The 22,776-nt window shown below is 41.4% G+C and overlaps 1 protein-coding gene across 1 annotated transcript in view; it reads left to right on the plus strand.

Annotated features, from left to right (window-relative positions):
- The first annotated feature begins 19,302 nt into the window (after nucleotides 1-19,302).
- ehbp1 (EH domain binding protein 1) overlaps nucleotides 19,303-22,776 on the plus strand; it is a 133,392-nt gene continuing 129,918 nt past the window's right edge. The window contains exons 1-2 of the mRNA XM_070915571.1: nucleotides 19,303-19,358; nucleotides 19,976-20,438. Coding sequence (XP_070771672.1) covers nucleotides 20,335-20,438 — 104 coding nt within the window. The 5' untranslated portion in view covers nucleotides 19,303-19,358; nucleotides 19,976-20,334. The remainder of the gene's footprint in view (nucleotides 19,359-19,975; nucleotides 20,439-22,776) is intronic.

Consider the following 22,776-nt stretch of genomic DNA (forward strand, 5'->3'; position numbering starts at 1 on the left):
TATTCCTACGGTTGCAGCAGATGTGTGTGTGTGTGTGTGTGTGTTTTCACCACGTACCATTCTGTTATACTGATAATAATCCAAAGACCTTTTAAGGAAAAGACCATTTAAAAAGACAAATGGTTTTTGGGCTTCAGCTCTGTTTTAACAGATCCTGGTCTTCGCCGGGAGAGGTCCAGAGTCCACGTTGTGAAACCGTCTCAGCCAAAAGAAACATAACCTCTGTACCTTCTGAGACTTTCACAGAAGCGAGATAACATTAAGCCAACTTACTGTTTAACTGTCTCGAACAATTTAACAATAAATAACAAAATCCTGTCATTGCCTGTGATTATTATTCCTCAACGAGCCAGTCGGCGAACATACTCGTAAAATCCAAGTGAAACATCTGTTCCTTGATCTGTTCTCTGTATTAAAACTTCATAAGGTGACTTCATGTTAGTCATCTCCGAGTGCACATCGTCTCTTAAGCCTCGCACTGACGTGTGCACAGTAAAGCATCCATGTCCTAGATAAAAATTATTATTCAGAACCTGAATCTTCACAGCTATCACAGTGACTCGAGTGGCATCATGGTATCTTTGTGTATTTTTAGGTCTCCACCCTTGAAAACTGCTTCCTTTTCCTTTTTAGTCTCCACCGTTGCATCCTGCAGGCTGGGAGACGGCAACACATGTAGCATCCCAGAATAAAAAACTTCTGGCGCCTTTGAACAGTCCCTGCGAGTGTCACGTCCTGCCATGACGTCCTGTTTCAACTCAGAAATACATTCAAATAAAATAAAAGATAAAAAATAAAATAAAGCAGAGTTTTAATCATGGATCAGGAGTCAAACAGTCGTCAGCTTGTTAGTGACAATAATAATTAAGACGTTGTTACTGATAATGGCCACAAAAAGAGCACCTAAAGGATACGTCTGGGGATATTTTAAAAGACCAAAACCAACAATGCACTGATTTACAAGTAAAGAAAAAACTAATGAGGATTAATCCGCAGCTGAAAATAGTCCCCAACAAATGTGCTACTTTCTCCTGTTTGAGAAATGCTTGCTAAAAGCTACACTGCCCAGCTAGTTTAGGAAATGATTTAGCCTTTCTTAAAAATTAGTATTTGTTTCCTGTTTTTAAAGACGTTTCCAGAAGGAATGAATGTGCCACAAACATAGAATATCGAGAGATGGACTAGCGTATTGTTGGTTTTAGTCTTTTCAATAACAAATATAAATATATAGAATATATATAAAATATAGAATATCGGAAGATCATTAAAATGGCACGATATTGGAGCATTTTTCTTTGAAAGCTGCTTTAATAGTGTGTTTTTTTTACAAGCTGAGGCACGTTCTTTCAGCGCTTGAAGTTGTGAAGCCATGCAGCGTCCGTCATTCTATGTTTTAATGCTTTCAAGTCTCAAGTGAGTCTAAAATCCTCATGTTTGTGACTTGAGTCGGGTCTGCAGTGCTTTATGAGAACTATCATCATGGTTCAGATTCATCTTTGATAAATTGGATTCCTTGTATGAACCTTGTATGAAAGGTTGCATATATCAACTGGATCCCAAGCAGAGACAAAAACGTACCCAGCTGAGGCAACGTAGATTTAGACACCCATGAAAAAATAACTCATTCTGTGGTGAAATAAAACCGACAGTGCGTGCAGATTTACTTTCACTGCTGCTGCTGATGTTCAGATGTTCTTATTGTGCTTAAAACCGGAGTTTTTCGTCTTGTTCTTCATACCCTTGTTGATTCTCCGCCTCTGATACTGATAACACCTGAAGCTCCTGGATGTAGAACAAACCCCACCCACCTGGTCTTCTCTGCAGAATAAAACAAACACCAGGGATCATTTGTGACTGGCTTCCGATCCAGGTCTGGATGAGACTGGATCAGAGAGCGACAGCTGAGTCATTCTGACCACTGAGCTGTTTTCCACTTTCTCTTCCAGCCGAATGAGTTTCAACACATTTAACTTCAGCACTTTTTACTAAACGCTTGGAATCTAATGTTGAGATCAGTCCAGGATGTGATTGACTTCTCTGTTCTTGTTTAGTTTTCTCTCCTCTCTTCTGTCTTCCGTTTTTTTTAGATTGACTCATCAGTTTAAACTGCACTCTTACACTCAATGTGGAATAATCACATTTATCTGTATGATGTTATAATTCATTGGTTAATGCAGACAACATAATATAAACTTCCCCATCAGTGTTTCATTTTAAGACATTATTTGCTTCTCACTTCGTCAGCCTGAGGATTAGTGTACGTGTGATACAGGGAGGCAGCAAGATCACGAACCAGGTGTGTGACAGATGTGTTGTGGGACAGATTTGGGGACAAATTTTGCACTTTAAACCAGCTGAGCATAGAAAGCAAAGGCATAATTTGAGTGCAAATTCTAATGTTACTGCAACCTTGAGGAAAGAAAAGAAAATTGCGACGAGTAAATATGAAATCTTCACAGGTATATTAAACCAGATTCGATTGGATAATAATCTGAAGATCCAGTCTAAATGGAGGACAGCCGACCACATCCTGACTCACAGATGACATCATTAGCACGCTGCCAGGAAGCCACGATGATAAAGTGGAGTTTAAGTTCTCGGAAATTGATGGGAGCAGCACACACACACACACACACACACACAAACACACACACACACTGATGAGCTGATGTGCACTTCAGGATCTCAGGAAGTTTCAGTTCCTCATCTGTCACCGAAATGAATGTGGTCTCTCTGGGACTTAGGCTTATAGACAAACACACAGACAGACACCTTCCCTCTCTTTCTCACCTACTGTCTGACACATAAACACACACACACACACACACACACACACACACACACACACACACACACATGCAAACACAGCATACACTTTTAAAGCTTGAAGAGGCCATCGGCAACAACTGAACTGGTGCCGGCAGATTAAAAGAAAGAAGAACAGTTATCAGACAACTCACTGAACCCTTCAGGCTGAGTGCTTCTGCAGCTCTTTGTTGAAGGAAGTGGAGTCGACATTAATCACACTTCAGACTCCTGGATCAGTCCAGCAGCACTGAGAAGAAATAAAAGGAGAAGAGAAGCATTTTCACGCCTGACTTTACATTCTTTGTGGAGTGTGAAATTATATGACCAGTGCACACATTGTTCTGTCTTCATCTTTACATATATACATGCATATATCATGTACTGTTTGTCACATTTAGGAGCAAAGCTTTAAAGCAAAAGTTTGACATTTTTGGAATATGCTTCTTCACTTTTATTTAATGAACTACCTCCAATAGACGAACTGAGCCTCATTGCCGGCTTCCTACGAACAAAGTGGTTTTTCTTTTTCCGAACTGGAACAAGCGAAGTGGAGGAAACAGTCGGTCACGGCGAGTGTGGACGTTTGCTCGCTGCAGAAATGTGACACGGAGCGAGTGAGTCACCCCTCTGATCCAAATCTCCACTGTCCGGCTATATCACCGAGACGCAGGAAATGTCTGTTTGTTGAACGTCTCCATACGACAGGTAGTGGCTCCGCCGAAAGATACCGAGATTATTTTGTGAGATTTCTTCCGTCACCTCAGTACAATAGTAAATGGACTTCAGTCTGTGGGGCTTACAGTCTTTGCAGCCTCGCTCATGACTGGAAAGTCTCTCCTTCTGCTGCACTTTGCTGTTTACATAAAAAGTAATGGAAGACACCTGGCTAATCGCTGCATAAAGTTGGCAGTATTCAGTAGTTTCAGACACTGTTAGACGATCCGACAAATACTTGATTTATAAGCATACTGAGGCCTTTATTTTGGCTACTCTGCATCTCTAGCAGAGTAGCCATGTTTGCTGCCCCCCAGTATCCAAGTACATAGTACAAAGATTTTTTTTTTTTGTGCAGGTGTCAGAGCAGCAGAGTAGCTAGCTGAAGAAGAGAGATGATGAAAAATCATAGTAAAACAATTGCAAATATGTATAAACATAACATGATAATATACAAATACACAAAAACAATATATACAGCTACGTTTACAGGTGGAGTAAGGTTCTGTGTGAGGGGTTGGAAGTGCATAAATCCAATGCAATCAGCAGTTTAGATAAATACACAGTAGAAATATTCATAGTGTGCAACAAACATAGTACACATATACAACAAACCAACATATAATAAACGTCTAAATAGATATATGTCATGTAGTAGAGTCTCAGAAGAAATAAAATGGCAGTTTGGGTGCCTTGCTCTACTCATTGATCTACTGAGGGAATCAAACCCTCAACTCTGGAGTACCAATGTTCTCCACTAAGTGACGGCCACGGTGAGTTACAAAGAAACATTGAACTAAAGAATCACTGATTACAGCAATAAAAATAATGAACCTGCTTAAACACAAACCCTTGAGACACTGTGTTTACCCAAATGGTACCCGGCTCTGAACATCAACCTCACAGGACGGCAGAGCGGAGGAAGGGCAATTTACTGCATCACAGTGCTGAAACAGTGTCCTGAAGGTGGAGGGAGTTATGATGGATGATCCACCTCCTGGTTTTAATGAACGTATGGCTTACGGCTCCTACAGTCGGTGGGAGGAAGTTGCGCTCTAATTCTCTGCATCCTTTGGGGAGAAGAGAAATGGAATAACGAGGGAGGCAATACAGAAGAAACAGACGCAGCAGTGAAGAAGAAGAAGAAATGATGGAGACTTGGAAATGTGGAGAGATGGAGAGAGAAAGTAAGAAAGGCAAGTTACAGGGAGACAGAGTGGAGGAAAATTGAAGTGGAGAAGGCGAGAGGAGGTGTGAGGAGGGGGATGAGGGTACGAGCTGAGCTCCTCTGGAGAGTCGTAGCTGAGGATATCATCATCACTCTGACTCGGGGAAGAAAAGAAAATTAAAATGCAAAGACTGCAATTCAGAGCGTCGCTGCAGCACAGCTAACAACGTGCTTTTGACAGGACTCCACCCTGCTGCAGCACACAGGAGAGAGCGTCTCTACATCTAAACACTGCAGGATGGTGTTAAACTGCATGTCAAGACCATTTCTTTCACTAATTACACGAGTTAACAGCACGAGGACTAGTTGCAGTAGTGCACTCATGATCCAGGATCCATGATGATCTCTGGAGACAAAACACAGGTGAGATGTTAGAGGCTCTGTGACCTCTGAAGGACCTCAACAGCATGATGAAGCGGCTGGTGCAGCGGCCCCCCTCTCCTCCTGTCCTCTTGAATTATGGTGGCTTGAAACAGACTCAAATTCCACAAACTCTGCTTCGTTGTGTGTTTTTTTTTTTTTCTGGCAAGGCTGAGCAGAATGAGCTGAAGGGTTCAGGAACCATCGACACCAGTTGGTCTGTGAACAAATTAGAGGTGTGAACAACATAACTGGACACAAATCTGAATCAGAAGTTTTGAAAGACATCAAGTCGTGTCATCAGTTAGACCCCCTTTGCTGTGTGGTCCAGTTTCCAGGCTCATTTGAGTCTCTGGGGATGTTTTCTGAACCAAAACCTTGCAGGGAAAACTCTAGAAATCTCAGCTGGCTTTGACTGAACATGTTTTTAAGACTTTGTTGTTGAAATGTTTCCTGTTGTCACTTATTTGTTTTCACTCAGCAGCAAGAAACATAATCACTGTCTGGATTATGTTCACGGGAATTTGTAAGAAACCAAGACCATTATCTTTCCCTAACCTTAACCAAGAGAGTGCCTAAACGTAACCAGAATACGTTTGACAATGCTGTGTGAGTGGATGTTGTATTGCAAGATCGGATATTTTGTGGGAAAACAAATGAAATACGTTGACAGTGAACATTTCCAACATGTTTCCTCATTATTTTCATCTATAACGTAATCGGAGCAGCATTGCTTTTCCTCAAATAATGCAAATTAGTAGTACAGAAACGTAATTTCTAGGAGACTGGTTTGAAGCAGATCACACTTCAAGACACTTCTACACCTGGCAGGTCAATGGTTGATAAACTGGAACTGATCAATTCCTTATGTGCAATATACAGGCGTCTTTTGTTGCTTAGCAAAACAAACAAATACTTTTTTCATCTTCATTCATCTCTCACTGTCAGTACAGCTCCCTCCGTCTGTCTCTGCGTTGTCTTCTGCCAACGTGAACCCTCTCCTCCTCTTTCTTTTCCACTAATCTCTCCTCTTCTTTTAAACCACCCTCTGTTTATTTTCACCCTGAGCTTCTCCCTTCTTCCCTTTCCTCTCTTTCCCTCAGATGATCCGACCTGCAGGGTGTGAGGACTGTTTGTCATACCATCGCTCTCTCAACGGCCTTCTCACTGCATCAAACCAAACAAACACAGCAAAGCGAACTGTATCTGAATCTCCTTCAGTGAAAAACAGCTGTGGTTCTCAGCCTGTCATGAAGGAAAGTGGTGGCACAGAATCCCAAATGGAAAAACTGATTTCAGCCTGAACCTTCGCTGCTGTGTCTCTCCTCCGTCCTCTCTCTCTCTGCTCATTCTTATTCCTGGATCTCTGAGGATCATATTCGGCCTCCCCGTGGTGTTTCATTTCAGCGTTAAACACCCCAAACTGCTCCTCTGAGCTCCTCTAAACCCTCCTCCAACAGAAGGAATCTCACAGAGAGGAGAGTTTGGCCTGTTTGCTCAGATCTGTATCAGGTACAAACGTGGCCGAGTGATCTGAGCTGCAGCTCCGACTCCCTCTCTGTAAAACTGGTGAATCTGTAAAATGTCCGAGCTTGTGGAAAACAACGTAAGAGGCCAAACTCCTGTCACCTACTCGTCGCATATGCTTATTCTGTCATATAACTGATTCAACCAACGTCTCAGCACAGAAGCACAAGAATTAAAGTTGGCAGCATTTTACCGTTTTGTGCCCGTTCAGTCGTCTGACAACAGAGACATATGGAGACGAAATGCACCAAAACACCAAACACCTGGCGGAGGAGTGGTGCACATCAGACATGGTCGGCTTTGTGTGGAGTACACGGAAACATTTTCACATACATAAATGCAAATGAACATCATTTCTACTCTGTATTTATGGACATGTGGAGTCTGATAGGTCTTTCGGGTGATGCATTTTACATTTATACCTTTTTACAGAAGGAAGGTCGGTTAGTCTGTTGGAAAATAGATATATGAGTAGAAAACTGGATACAAAAGAACATGAAGAAACTCAAACTTCATCAACAGAAAAAGACATCCTAAGAAACGCAGTGCAGAAACATCAATATGGATATAAGATATGGCTTAAAGGGCTTTATTACACAACAAAATCAAACAAGCGAATGGGCTTCACCGCAAGCTCACAACCTGTTTTTACATTCAATATTCAGTGTTTTGTATCTCTATTTATTTTGTGTATTATTACCTGAGAGACACTGAGGCAGCTCTGTCTAACTTTTGTGTCAGCTGTCTGTTATTTATGCTGCGTAAACTGTTTTAAATTGACTCACAGCTGAGCGGTTTTGTTTGGAGAAGTAATGAATTGAATTATTCTGATTGAGTTACAGAGGAGGCCTCTGTTTGCTGAACATAATTGTGCCGGTTTGTTGTTTGCAACTCTTCAAACGCTTGATTCTCAAAGAAGCACGAGGTGAGTTGGTGAAGTCAGCAGCTCACTAACAGCTGGTTTAAAGGATTTACGTCATGTGTTTCAATAAGAGGACAATGTTTATTATACTACATGCAAACATCTCTCTTTAGCCTCACGTTGGACCTCAGAGTCTCTTTCTTGAAACAGACAGAAGCCTGGATCGATTCAGCCGCCCTGATCTAATGATCCATAACAGGTCTGCTTCATTTTTGTGGTATTTTTGGCTCAAAATCTGTGGTGAGTCTGTTAAACTCTGGGGAACTTCAACATCATCTTGTTGCAATAATATCAGAGAGTGTGAATTATACTGTGATTATATATTATCAATACACACAATCCCTGCAGTCCTGCTGGGCTGCACACTGTGCCGTGTGACCCTGTGTGTGCATAATGAGCCAAAGAAGTCAAGTAAATATGTTTATCAGATAGAAGAAACTAATTTTACATAATCTCAAAATACAAGCTCTTAGAACCTTATGCCTTATTGATCACAAGTGGGTCGATCATGGAGCTTATTTGCCAAAAACATCACTACCCTAGCAACATATTAACTCATAACATCTGTCTCTCTTTGGCCTGGGAAGCCAGATGTGAAGTGAGTGCCACAGTGACCCAGAGTCCACCTCCATCTGGTTTAAATCTCTTCACTTTACACCAGTTATCTGCCCCATGCCTGAGTAACTTTGACTCCACTTTATTTAAATCTGAGATTTGCAGAAATGATGCAGCGTGTTTTTTTTTTTATCTCTTTGCTGACAGTAGACTTTGTCTCGTGTTGTTGTTACTGTAGATAATGATTGACGGGGGAAGGTACACAGAGTACAGAACCTCACATGCAGGGAAAGAGAGTGGGGAGCATTTGTAGCTGCAGTTCACTCCTGGACGTATTAATCTATATCCAAATGAGAAAGCAGCTGAAACGTTTCAAAACAGGACAACGAACCCCTACATCTGACCTTTGACCTCTGACCTGCAGTGGAGGAGAGAAGCCCCCTCCAGAGCTCAATAACATGTCAAAATATTATCAATAATCTCCTCGTATCTGCAGCTTGAAGCACAATAACTGTGGATTTTAAACCTCCACTCTGATCAGATACCAAAATGTTTTTTTAAAAGATGGCCCATCAGAGCGCCTCAAAAGATCATGTTCTTGCAATTTTGGGCCTTCAGGACACTGAACCTGATTTAATACAGCAGAAAAGCCATAAAAGCGATAATAAAAGAGGAGTGGAATGGAGGCTGTATGTGGGCTCATCTCCTAATGGCTGATGTCTGTGTCTTTATCGTGGCAGACAGAGATATGAGACATTTTACAAGCTGAGCTGCCTGGGATGACTTACATACACTGCAGACCACAGCTGAGAGGGAGGAGAGGGCTGTGGAAATATCTTCTCTGTGAGCTGCTGAACCCCCAACCCCGGCACTGGATCAGTCCATGTTATTACACCTGCAAGCAATGAGTAGGCCAGCAAGAGCCTCTGCACACTGGAGATCAACCAAGGAGCATACTAGCCCCCCCCCACCAACTGCTGCACGTTCTCTCTTTATCCTCCTCTTTTTTCTTCCCCATGCAGATGCTTTTTTCCCCTGCTGGTTTCATCCTTCTGCTTTTTATTTTCAGCCTCATCAAAGGAAGTTTGATGAGCATGGATTCTCTGTTTCTGGGTTCGGTGTCTCGCTCGAGGGCAGCGTGACGGCAAAGGGGACTCCTCACTCAGCGCTCCTGGTGTATTTTTTCTGCTTTTATTTTTGCTCTTCATTTAAGTAATTAAAAGGGTTTTTTTCTCACATATTTGTTGCATCTTCCTTCTTCCTTTTTTCTTCTCAATCTCTCTTTTTCTTCCCCTTTGTTAAATTATTTTCTTTCCGCCCTTGTGGAAACGCTGCCAAGACTGTTAAGTCTTCCACCCCTCGCTCCTGCCTTCAATATGTTTGGACAGCCGAGGAGAGAAACTCCTCATAATAAACTCCAGAACAAATCAATTATCTCTGTGTCAATATCAGTGAGTGAGAGGAGACAGAGCGAGCTTTCCACTGAAGATCAACAAGATTTTGCACAACAGAAGCAGCGTTTCATGAGGGGACATTAGCGAGTCAGCCAGGTGTTGTGAAATATCTCCTGAAAGTTTGTTTAATATCCGCAATCATCAGCATGACTGCTGAATCATCGTATCTTTAAACCTGGTATTCAAACTTTGTTTTACAGGTTGAAGTCTGTATCAGTAATTATGTCTTTTACAGAACAACCTGTTCACATGTAATGATTAAAACATGTTCGATAATTGATGGACAGAAAATCAGCAACTCTTTTGATTATAGATTCATTGTTTCAGTCATTTCTTAAGCTAAATTTGCAAAACATTCTCCAGCTTCTCAACTGTGACGATTTGCTGCTTTTCTTTGTCTCATGAGATGCTTAACTGCTTGTAATATTTTGGTTTTGGACTGTTGGTCGGACAAAACACTGACATTTGAACACTTCACCTTGTATTCTGTATTTTCTGACATCTTATAGATCAAATGGTTTATCATTTATTCAAGAAAATAATCGGCAGCTTGTTCAGTAATGAACATAAACCTAAATTGCAGCTCTAACTCAAACAAGAAAGACTAAATTAATGAACTTTGACACTTAACAAATGTTGGTTAACATTAGATTTGTCATAGAAACCAATATGGGAGTAATGAGCACAGAACCCTTTCTTATATTATACTATTATAACAATGTCATAAATATCAGGAGGAAAAATGTGAGTACATTGTTTAATATCTTTACTGAGGTTGATATTAATGACATGAAACTGTCAGACACATTTTTCATAGTGAACTTGTGACCTGGTGAACTTATGAGCAACTGACGCCGACATATTTCCCAATTGTTGTGAAATGAGGGAACAGGGGATTTGCTCAGATCCGTTTTGCTTTGATTTGACTTGTACTTGCAGCTCAAACACAATTTGTTTTCCTAATGCCTCAGCTAAACATTATAAATCACTGTCTCCTGGAATAATGCTTTACAGCTAGTACTATAGAGACAGGAACCGCTCCTTCTCTCCTTGTTGTTGACGACGGGGAGAAAATTCAAGTTCTCTTCCTCTTTATGCTTTTCTTTGACAAACCAGCCACGGGGAGACGAAACATTAAACAAGAGTCTAATATTCAGCTCGATTCGACAAGAGAAAAGGGAACTCACAGCCACCTGCTCCGAGCATGACATCCAAGCAATACATAAACACAACCGACATCTGAATCTTGTGTTTCTCAGCTCCGTTGCTTTGTTTTGAACTGCAGAAAACTCTGCTTCACCTCCAGCAGCACTTGACTTGTGTGTAAACTCTCACTCTGCAGTGGCACAGCTAAATGATGAATGGACACAAGAGGATAATTACATGAGTACCGCTGACTCGAAGTGTTGAGCCTTCGTTTACATTGAGGGAAAGCAAGAGAAGTGGCCTTGTGACTGGAAACAGGCCTTTTCAAATCAGCAGAATATCTGCAGAAATCATGGAAGTGAGACGGGTAACACTTCCTCTAGAACAACACTCCCAAAACAGTTACTGTCAAAGGTGCTGGTATATGAATGCATGCGACCGCCTGTCCTCCTCCAGCAGAACAATGTGTTCTCAGTCAGTCGTTTAAGACAAAAAGCCATTAACAAGCGCTGAAAGCTGCGTAGTGTCAACCAAAGTCTTCACATCTGGATGCATTTTCAGATTAGCCCCTAATAGCTGACTGTTAATGCAAGATATTTGTCAAAGTGACAAGTTGTTCCGCCCTGAAATGTCATTTTATTTTCTGCTTTAAAAAGTTGACCTGACCTGCCACACAGGAACAGACTCATTTAAGGTGGAAGAGGACGATAAACAAAGTGTCCTCGCTGTGGAAACATGACTTTGATTAAGGAAGAATGATGAAGAACCACAAAGTCACAGACACTCACATGACCACGTGTGTTGTTATGTATTTGTATCTTACATAAGCATGAACAACAACTTATCTGACTAACTTTTGTATGTTCTGTGAATATGTACTGATTCAAGTTTAGACGCCTTTGGATGGACACTAATACTGAATGGAGAGTCATTTTTGAAACACCTTACATTACTAAATATTCTCCTTCTTTGGATCGTGCGTTTGAGCGCTCTGACATGCAACAAAAGAACAAAATTACTGTAACTCTTCATTAGGGTGTTCATTTTCCTTTGCACACTTTACATGTCCTCAACAACCATCTTTAAACATCTTCTATCTGAGAACTGTGTGCTGTTCTATCATTACTTTACAGTTTATGGTGTTTTTGAACTGTAGTTTCCAGAGATTGTTTGTGATGTAAACATATGATGATGATCTATGAGGCCTCTTTTCTGGGAATGTTTACGTATTTGGTGCTCTTTTTATTTCCTGTTCATCACTGCTCATGCTAACAATCCAGCTCGCCTTCTGTTTATTCTAAACAAACTGCTGCTGGAAAAATATCACTTTCTGAGTGAGGGATTTTTCCCATGTTGGTACCAGCTCTGACAGCTTTCATGAAAGCCATATAGGCTTAATCACTAAAGCTTTATATCAAGGGAGAGTTGCAAACTGGGCAATTATTCATAAGGTGACAAGATTACAGTCTACAGCCATGCTAGCAGCTCTGTGAGGCTGTACAGTACTTTAGCTAAATGTCAATATATCAGCATCATGCTAACATGCAGATAATGTTTGCTGCTACAATTTAGCACTAAACACAAAGAACAGCTGAGGCTGACGGGAATTAGTTTTTCAGGTTTTTGGTCATTAACTAAAGTACTGGACAAATTGAAATGTTGACCTGATGATGGAACTAGATGACTTGAATGTGTGTACCTAATTTTATGACAATCCATCCCTTAGTTACTGAGACATTTTTCTCAAAACCACAAAGGAAAAGTCAACGGTTCACCAAAGTCATTAGGATTCTTCTTCTGGGGAACATGTTGAGCCAGTTAATCCAGACATTACTGTCCCTAGAGCCACACTGCTATCTTGGCTAAAAAGACATTGATCAACATTAACGAGAACAGCGAAGATCCTGAAAGTGTGCCTCACGTACTGCAGATCGACTCCTGTTCCACAAGAAGCAAAACCAATAAGGAACACCAAAGAGAAGCAAATGCTATATTGATTTCAGCATATTAAACAAGCCCTGTGGTGCTGATGAATTACTTCCCACGCTGAACCCCTTAATGACTTCATCCAGCCACCCTGCTGCTAATTAACAAGCCATTTCAAAAGCCAGGCGGAAGTGTCTAATCTAGGCTGGTGGTGGTGGAGCTCACAAGGAAGTCATTCTGCACTCAACCCGCCTGACTGGGTTCCCAAAAAGCCCCAAGACAGCCATCCAGGGACTAATTTAGCCTTTGTTCAGGTTGTGTGAATGGAAGTGGAGAGCTCTCTCTCGGGAAGAGTAACTGGAGAGTGACCTGTCTGCTGGACTGTCACTGTTCATTCAGTGAGCTAATACTGGCTGGCGCTTGTTCGCTAATGATCTCGCAGCAGTGTGCTGATCTAGTGACATCTCTCTGGGTTGTTCCCTTTCTGTCTCTTTCTTCCTTTTGAACCGGAGAGGGTTAACGGGCCATGCATGTCCTTTTCCACCGTCACGCTGCTGTGCATCCACACGTTTACATTTATATTTTAGGTGTTTCTCTGACCCTTCTCCTTCACTTCCATGATTCCCAGAGGAAGGTTTGGATGCTTTCCACTTTGTTTAATGCCAGAAATATCTCTGGCTGGTTTGTAATTCATATCTTCAAGCTAGATGAAACATGTTTTGAGCCTACAAGTTTATCCTGTATCTTGCTCTGTGCTTCTGCATTAAATATCCTGATTCATTTCAATGAAAACAAATGCATGTTTGCACAAAATGTGTCGACCCTTAATGGATTTTGGTCAGCTCTAGTTTAGAATGAAAAATCAGCATCTTGAACTCGTCACCGCGGGTCATTCAAATAATTCAGATCCACTGCACTCGGCAGATGATGGGATTTCAAACCGTGACAGCTTGAGTAAACATTTATTTTGTAATCATTGTGGAGCAATACTGGCCACTGCGTATCTGCACTGCTCTCACGGTCAGCATAAAATGGGAATGTGATGTATTGGCTTTCACAATCAGCAGCTAGCAGGCCGTATGTAATCAGCACCATGTTTCTCCTGAGGAAAAGTGATTCTTCAAACTAGGGATCATTCCACAGTTTGTGCACAGTCCAGACACTCCCTGGGTTGAATGTGGGTTTAATTTCACACCGACGTGGATCTGATAACCGCCCAGATGAGTGTAAATGGGTAATTTGCTCTCCCTGAAAAGCCATTCCTCAGCAGAGGCAAAACAGATTGATTTAATTCTAATGTCAGAGTGATACAGCAGATAGGTGCTTTGACCGCAGAGGTGTGACATTACCACAAAGACTTTTGTGACCAAATATAATGTGTCCATAAACTGTAGTAGAGGCATTGTCTAAACATCTTAATAGACATTTTAAACATGAAAACATTACATCCACCCGCTGATCCACTTTCACTCTGTTAAATATCCATTTCAGATCTTCTATTCACCGCAGTTACTTCGAGATGACGTGGTTTGTAATAATTTACATCTTGCTGGGCTCTTTTTTCCCCTCCACCTGACTTCTAACTTCAGGTGAGAAATGATCTTTGTTTCCCAGAACGCATTTTGGCAGGCTGTGAAGAGCAGGTGTGAGCTTGTTGCTTTCAGTAAACGGTGGGCGTATTGGCATATTTTTATTATTGCACCTGTGTCCCTTACTCAAATGTAACATGTCTTGTGGCTGCACTCTGGTCTGTTGTTGATCGAGAAATTGATCTCTCTGCCTTGCCTTTGATGGATTTCTGCATTTATGAGCGCTGTTTGTTAATATGAAATGGCTTCCTAGAAAGTAGCCTTTGCTCTTTGATTCTGAGAGACTGACACCAGAATATCTGATGTTTACCACTGAGGATCCCACTTTAGGATCTTGCTAATCTGTTTTTAACAATGCTAGTGTTGTGTTTTTGCATATCATTTTAGCATATGAGGCCTTAACCTCGTCGATTATTTTCTCAAGTACTCAATTAATCATTTGGTCTATAAAAAGAAAACAGAGAAAAATGACCAGAACATCTTAAAATGTCTTGTTTTGCCAAACCAACAGTCCAAACCCCAAAAATATTCAATTTACTACTTACTACATTGAAGAAGAATTTTTACATTTGAGGACCTGGACCCATCAAATATTTTGCATGAGAGCTTGAAACATTATTTAAATAATTATCAAAATAGTTGTTGAATGATTTTCTAATCGTTGCAGCTCTAACTGGAATCAACGCTAAATCAAAACATGGATTTGCAACAGATCCTTAAAAGACAACCTGGCAAACAGGTGATGGAAGAGGGAGGAAATAGCTGCTGTGACTGCATTTACATAGTGAAATTAAATCCATATTTAACCCAGTTGTGGCTTTGGTGGCAGCGATCCAAGAGGAAATAACCACGCCCTTCGTCCATCTGTAAATCCACTCAACCGCTCAGAAACACGGAGACTTCCTGTAACTGAGAATACCACCAAACGATCTGCCATGAGTCAGGATGGTGCAGTTCAAAGCAGGAGATGCTTATCAGGCCCTGCAAGCATGGCACTCACATTTCCACAGGGAGACAAGACCAAATAGGAATCTGTGGAAGGAGGAAAATATGATACGATGACTCAAGCTGATACAATCAGTAATATGCATGTTTGTTTTTTTTGGGTCTGCCTTGTTGATAGATGATATAGCTTTCTGAAGTACTCCCTTCTCATCATAACTCCAAATACCAGACATTTTCAAAATACATACAGAGGCATCATGTCCAGCTATATTTCAAATGTCCCAACTATACATTCATTTAATTGTTTTAGCTTAAGTTACTCAAAGGAGTAAGATGCTTATTTATAGGGGACTATTTTCAGCTGTGGATGAATACACATTCGGTGCTCCAGTAAACTACAGTGGCCACGTTCATCCTAAAGAAGCAACAGTTGGGCCCATTGATGTGTTTTTAATCATTTTTTTAAAAGAATGGTGCTCTATGAAACAGAGGAAGAAGATATAAAAAGACATATCAGGGTTTGGTCACAAAGGTAATCACTTCTTTGTCAGTTTTCATCTTTTTGCCATAAAGCAATATGTTTGGTCAAGAAGCCTTTTCACTCTCTGTTTAATAGCCATCAGAACTAGCTTTGTATGATCTCTTAAACAGCAAAGCACACTATAAGTTGTCCATAAGCCACTGTATTAAACACTGAGCTGTATTTCTTGAGAACAATACCTGTGCTGTATATAATCCAGCAGCACACTTTCAGTCTTCTTGTGTTGAGATCAACACAAGAAGACTGAAAGTGTAAAAGAGTAAAAAGGCTTCAGCTCTTGTTTTTCTGTTCGTCCCACAATACTGTCAGCAGTGATACTTTTTGGCTATCTGTGCTCCACTCAAGTGGTTCAGACTCACTTGGCTTATATCTAAAGGACTCTGCTTTGTTAACAGGTCTTTTCAAGTGGTCTAATACCAAACGCCAGAGTCTCTGTGCTTGAAGTGCTGGCTTAGATCCTGGAGGACGTGTTTTTGTTGGCTCTCCACAGACGGATAGAGAAGTTAGGTGTGAAACTTCCACTCCCCCCTGCGCAGTATCACGATCGATATTAAGCCCACAATAAGAACCACTGTGCTACGGCTGATGAATTCCACCTGTGCAATATGTCTACAAAGGCACAGCTGCAAAGCGCTTCATAGTATTTGGGAAGTAAAAAGCATTTTATGTTGAGAAGTGTAGTGGAAGGAGCAGTGGCTCTCATAACATGGATTGGGACCTCCGGGGAGTGATGAACCCATTTGTGTAACCAGATACTGGACAAGCAGCAGAGATTACCTGTTTTTAAGTCCATCAGTTATCATGTTAGAGTGACAGAGGGTCTGCATGTGTCGCTTTAGCTGGGATTCATCACCTCCTCTGGCTGAAGAAGTGACAGCATCTAGAAACAGAATATATTTTGGCCAAATAGGACAAATCTCAGTTGGGGGGATTGCGCTCTTGTCTATTGCCCACTTTGTGTTTTAGGCTGAGAAGAATGGATTTGCACATGAAACGACTCCCTTGTGCAGCATTAAAGTTGTTATTGTGATTAAGGGATGAAATGGCTTTTGCTGTGAGATTATGAGTATCTGCTTTCTCTGTTTCCCCCCCCTAATAATTAAGCCATTAAAGCAGCATAAAAATGGAAAATAGAAATCATCATTTTGCAGCAGGGGATGATCATTTCTTTGTTTTCAGGAATCAGGCACGAAAAAGGAAGGAAGTGTCTGGAGTTGAGAGGGTGACACATACAGGACTCCACTTGACCTTTGCCACTCTCTCTCTCACTGTGCTTTTATAATACACTCTTTCTTTCACACAGAAACACACCGGCAGGACCGTCCTCCCCCCATGTTATGCATGAATTGAAGCCTTTGCTGACATGTGGGCAGACACACAAAGCGCCATTTAGCACCGGGTCATTTGTCACATCAAAGCATTCCTTGACGCATGGAGGGAGGCTCCCTGTAATCTGTCAGAGTAAAATGTAAACAGGCGACACAGAGCAGCGGGATCAGCAGGCCCCCTGCTGTCAAATCGGCTCTGACCTTAAACCCCGAATTGTTCTCAGTTAACAAATACGTATCTGAATGAAAGCTGATCTGAAATACTGCTTTGTGTTGTGACGGTGAGACAGTGAGATCTCAAAACACCCAATCTGTAAGTTATCTAGGACACATTTAGCAAGAAGCAACCTGATTTAGAGGTGCAAATATTTCCAATGTTGTGAAATTGCACATTTTTTCACACATGCAACTCATAATATAATCAGAAATATTACTGTTTCGTAAACAAATGTCAGAAGGTGACCAGTAACTTCTGTGGAAATCCTAACAGCAGCATAAAGTTGTTCAAAGTAGATGTTATTTGACATCAGAACTAAAAGAATTTAATAACTTTCCTGTGATTTTTAGAACCAAATTCAGAACAAATCCATTGTTTAGTGTTCATTTATTTTACATTTCAGGGGCAGTTTATTTTTAGCTGAAAGTTGTGGGTTCACTAAAGGAGCAGATATGGCCTTCGGGTGAATAGAAACATTGGCACTGTGTTATTTTATATTCTGCTGGATCTCTCTCATGATTTGAATTTGACTGGGCTTTTATAGCATACATATATATAAATATATAAATATATAAAAAGAGAAAAGAAAAATAAATCCACCATCTCTCTTGCAGCATATAACCCTGAGCAACATACGAAAGGATAAGATATCAATTTCCTGTTATTAAGTCCATATCATTTTGTTAGATTAAATTAATCTGCCTCATGTTGTCTTTCCCTCTGCAGAGCTGGCCTCCTTCCTTCTGCTCCCCCTGCTATGCATTTACGAGCCTTTGGTTACAACCAGGGAGTGTGAAGGATGTGTGTGTGTGTGTGTAGAGGAGGGGGTATTGATTTCTGATGGATGGTAGGTGTTTTATTTCCTCTAAACATGTGAAAAAGACCCCCGCATGCGGGGCTACAAGGTTAACACTCACTTATTAATGTGACAGGACCAGGAAGTGGAAGTCTCATCCTCATTAGCATTAACCTGAGGGGACGAGCTTTGATACTATAATGTCCTGAATGAACTAAATACAGCCTATTGTTTTCATCCAAACGCTTTTAAGTGTGTTTGCCAGTTAGTCTGCTGTTTGATTGAAGAAAGTCTTCCCTCAGTCACACACTTTTACACACAGAGCTATATAAGCTATATTTAGCTTCAAACTTTGTGCTTTGAATCAACAGACAGCAGCAATCATTCCAAGGAAAAACAAGAGCCACACTCTTGTTTTTCTACACGCAAAAACAAGGATTAAATGTCTTTGGAGGATGTTGGATTTTACCAGTGTGATGAAAACAACCCAGACATGCCTCATGAATCAGTAAACAATCTGAGAATGACACAAGAATCCCACCAATGGCTGATGCCCGGGGCGCCTCTTCGGGATCCAGTCATCCAGGCGGCAGGCGAAATGATGGAGAGGCGAAGCTGCGTCATAAACCTAGAACACGACCGGAAGTGTGACGATTAGCCTTCAAAATAAAACCAATTTGTCACGGAACGAAAAAGTGAACGTGTACATTTTTGAATCTGTCGTTTTAAAACAGAATAAAAACAACTGTAATTAGATCTATAATAGATTCATAATAAAATGGCTCATATGTGTCCACATTTCCATCAGCTAGTTTGGTTCCGCTATTCGCTAACGGTTTTATTTTAAATACCCCGAACGGGAATCTTTTTAAATGTTGGGTACCTTTACGGACTCCAGAGGAACAGAGCGGTCAAACTATCACTAACAATTGGACTACTTTGCTGTGGGAATTCCTGCCTGGGGTTGGAAATACTTTTGTTTAACTTACTTTTGGGACAAGCTCAAATAAATGTCGTGTCTGACTCAGTCGTGAGTCCCGGAGCTTGCGCTTACCTGTGGAGCAAATGTGTCAAGTGGTAAAAGCAACGGTTTCCGCTCGTGCCGTGTTGTGATGGCTAGCCGTCGTCGCTAGCAGGCTAGCTAGCTGTATGGCTGGTGTTCGTACTGCTGCAAAGAAGGAGATAATTAGCTTGCAAGCGGGCGACGCTCGCTCGGCTGGTAGTTTGTTATAGACAGTTCGCCATCTCTTAACACTGCTGTCAAGGCTGCTTAACGGATAATGCGTTGGATATTACAGTAAGGTGAGTGTCATGCAGGCACAGTTAACCTAGTTTCACATGTTAAGTCGTTAGCCTAGCAGCTGAATCATTCCGGTTAGCGGAGCGCAACGGCTCAGACTATTCCCTGGATTCGGAGGCATTTCACCAAATATTCCATGTTTACAAAATGTTTATTTGAGTCTCAGTGTCGGGTGGTGTCTCTCGGTGCAGTTCTTGTAGACTGGGTGGTTAACGCGACTTGTTTTAATGTAATGTCATTGCTCCTCTATCACTGTTACAATACATAAATTCATATTTTATTATCAAACATCCCAAGTTAGCTTGCTGCACCAGCAAATAGCCCCCCCGGCACGCCGTGCTGGCAGCAGAAGTGCTGGTACGGGAGTCCTCATCACATTCTTACACATTAACAAAGTGTTACGTTGGCGATGTAGATAAACCGGGTTGTTTTAACGCCAACACCGCTACACCCAACGGTAACTGAAAAGCTGTTACACGGACAAAGCATCCCTGTATCAGGGACCTTTATCGTTAGTGGAGTTACGTTAGAAATCAGGGAGAATACTCCGGAATGCCGGGGCTTTACAGTCTGGCTCTTGCTCTACTGACTGTGTCTTTTTTTAAATTTCTTTTTACAGGACGATCACCAGATGGAAATATGATGACACCGAGTGGATTACTCATCATGCCTTTTGAAATTATGGAGTGATTTTCTTCTCAACATCATGCGCGCCATCAAATCAGACCTCGACCACTGCTGCAGAGATTCCTTACATTTGGATTTATCAGGCAGTTTTTAAAGACCAGCAGCCACGACTGGGTGTGCAGTCTTATCTTTTTTTTCAATGTGCTTCCGGTAAAACATTAACTATGTATCTACGCGGGTTTGATATGCTCAGATACATATAAACATTAGCGTGAATTCGTGCGAAGGAAGCCCAAAGAAGGAAGTCCAGGGCGGGATAGGTACACAGAAACTACCCGTTCCCAAAGAAACATGGCCTCGGTTTGGAAGAGACTGCAACGTGTGGGGAAGCATGCGTCCAAATTTCAGTTCGTGGCTTCCTATCAGGAACTGATGGTGGAATGCACTAAGAAATGGTGAGTTTTTTGGGAATAACAGGCGACCACAGTGCTGTCATTTAAGCCCCATGAAAACTGTGTCTCTCTGTCTGTGCTGGAATGCTGAGCTCGTTCCTGGTGGCCATAATTCACACACAGACACACACACACACACACACACACACACTTGCACACTCAGTCTCCTTGGTGTGCAGGCATGTCTGCATGCTGGGAGGGGCCGGCTGCCTTGTAAAATTACTATGTTTCTTTTTTTCCCCTTGTGCACCAATGTTGAATTTGTTTGGTTTGAGTCTTGAGTCATGAGGGTGGCAGGCATGAAAGATTTCCCTTCAACCTGAAGGGCTGGGTTAAAGCTGCCCACGCTCTCCTGAAATGTCCTTGAGCAAACCACCAAACACCTTCTAGTTCTAGGGATGCTGTTGGGAAGTAGGGAAAGTATGAGAAAATCTTGGAACAATTAGTCACTATAAAATGTAATTGTTGGATAATTTCCTCTGTAAGTCCTACATATTTCTGTCTATGCTATTTGCAAAATATCCAGTTCTTGAGTCTATAAAGTAATAAGAATTGAAGGGATTTATTTTATTGACACTAAGACAATAGCCCTGACTTATAAATTTAAAGTTGTAAACAGCCAATGTCATCCTATTCCCTGCACTTCTAATAAGATTTGAGCGCTGTCTTAGAAATACTGACAGCCAAGTTTTTAAGTAGTTAATTTATTTTTGCTTTAGTGAAGCTCTTCCCATGGCTTCAACGTCTATGTATAAAAGTACATCCTAAAGATATTCCTGTATTAAAGAACAAATGAATGATATCGATGGAAGGAGATGGAGGAGCTACTGGGTGTATTTTCAAAAGGTGAAGATAAAGTGGAGTGATAGGTGGACATAATGCTACACTTGTAGCCTGCAGGTGTGTGTCCTGTAATGAGCGAAAAGCAGGGGATTGCAATGCAAAGATGTAGCCCGCAGACATGGCTTGCCGTAGGCGTGACTAACCCAGCCCCACAGAGCTTAGACCTGGGACAGATGTTAACGTGCTGGAGAATGGAATGAGAAAAATGTACATCTCCTCAGAGCAAAGGGTGGGTGGGCTCAGCACAGAGTCTGTGGTACGCTTTGTTGTGCAGCCTGAGCAGAGGTCTTTTATGTTATCCAATGGAGGAAATATGTATACATAACTGTTTGTTGTTACATAATTTAGTTCTTATCTATAGTAGTGTGTGATAAAAGTGATAAAGACATCAAATCTAAATTTAGCCACCCTTGGATGGATTACAAAGTGCTCAGATTTTGTTAAAAAAAACTACTTGGTTGTAGATTACGTCAAGTACAAAGTCAGTCATCATGTCAGTTAGATCATGCCCTTTTCATGTTGCCATTTGTGAGTGTGTGATGCTACCATTCATCTTAAATGTTATCTTCACTGCATAAAATAGTATTCTAAATAGCTTTGGATGTAAGCAGCGTCTGGCTTTACATCCAGTTTGCGGCTGTGAGTGTTGCCTCGGGGTCTCTGCTGAATGTTTGTGTGCACGCCTGGCTCAAAGTGTGTGAGAAAGCGTTGGCGCACGGTTTCTGCCTTTCCTTGGACTTCATCAGTACGGTATGTTATTGTTGCAGTGGAAACTTTCCATCTACGCAGACTGGAAACAGTCCCCAGAGCTCAAATGGATCTCAAATCCTGAAGCCTTCAGAAGTGATTTTTAAAAACCACAGCCCTTTTATTGTCTGGAATCACTAACAGGAAGAAAGGCTGAACGCTTGCTTTGTTTCAGTGTCCTAATGTATGTGTGCCCATACAGATATGTGTGCTTTGAATGTACATTGCGTGAAATGTAAAAGCATTATGCACACTTGGCTGACACTCAAAGGGTCAGTAGAATAATCTCTGAAGTCACGATAATATTGGACACTTCAAACAATCAAGAAGTTCAAGTTTGGCTACGTCAGAAATCGACTAGTCGGAGCGTATGTCAATTAGGGGCTCAACACGGGTCCACGAGGGGCCAAAGACTGCTTACTACTTTGCATCATCTGTATGAGCGCAGCGTTAGCTGTGATCAGTCACTTCATTTCACTCCTCTTATCATGTGGATGTGCGGAGAGCGTTTTCATCCAGCCAGAATACCTTTATGTTTTGGTGCTTGAATCTCCTGTGATGGTCTCAGATAATGTGGCCTCTCTCTGTCTGTTCCTCTGGACAGAACTTCACTCTAAATGGGACCTTTTTTTTTAATTACATATTTTACATATTACAGTAGTTATGCTGAGGTGCCAATGGTGAACACCAATACAAAACAGAGCATTGACATGTCAGTTACATTATGCAGCGTGTTGTAGATGTGCCTTTA

This window comes from Enoplosus armatus, chromosome 12 (genome assembly GCF_043641665.1).
Source record: "Enoplosus armatus isolate fEnoArm2 chromosome 12, fEnoArm2.hap1, whole genome shotgun sequence".
NCBI lineage: Eukaryota > Metazoa > Chordata > Actinopteri > Centrarchiformes > Enoplosidae > Enoplosus > Enoplosus armatus.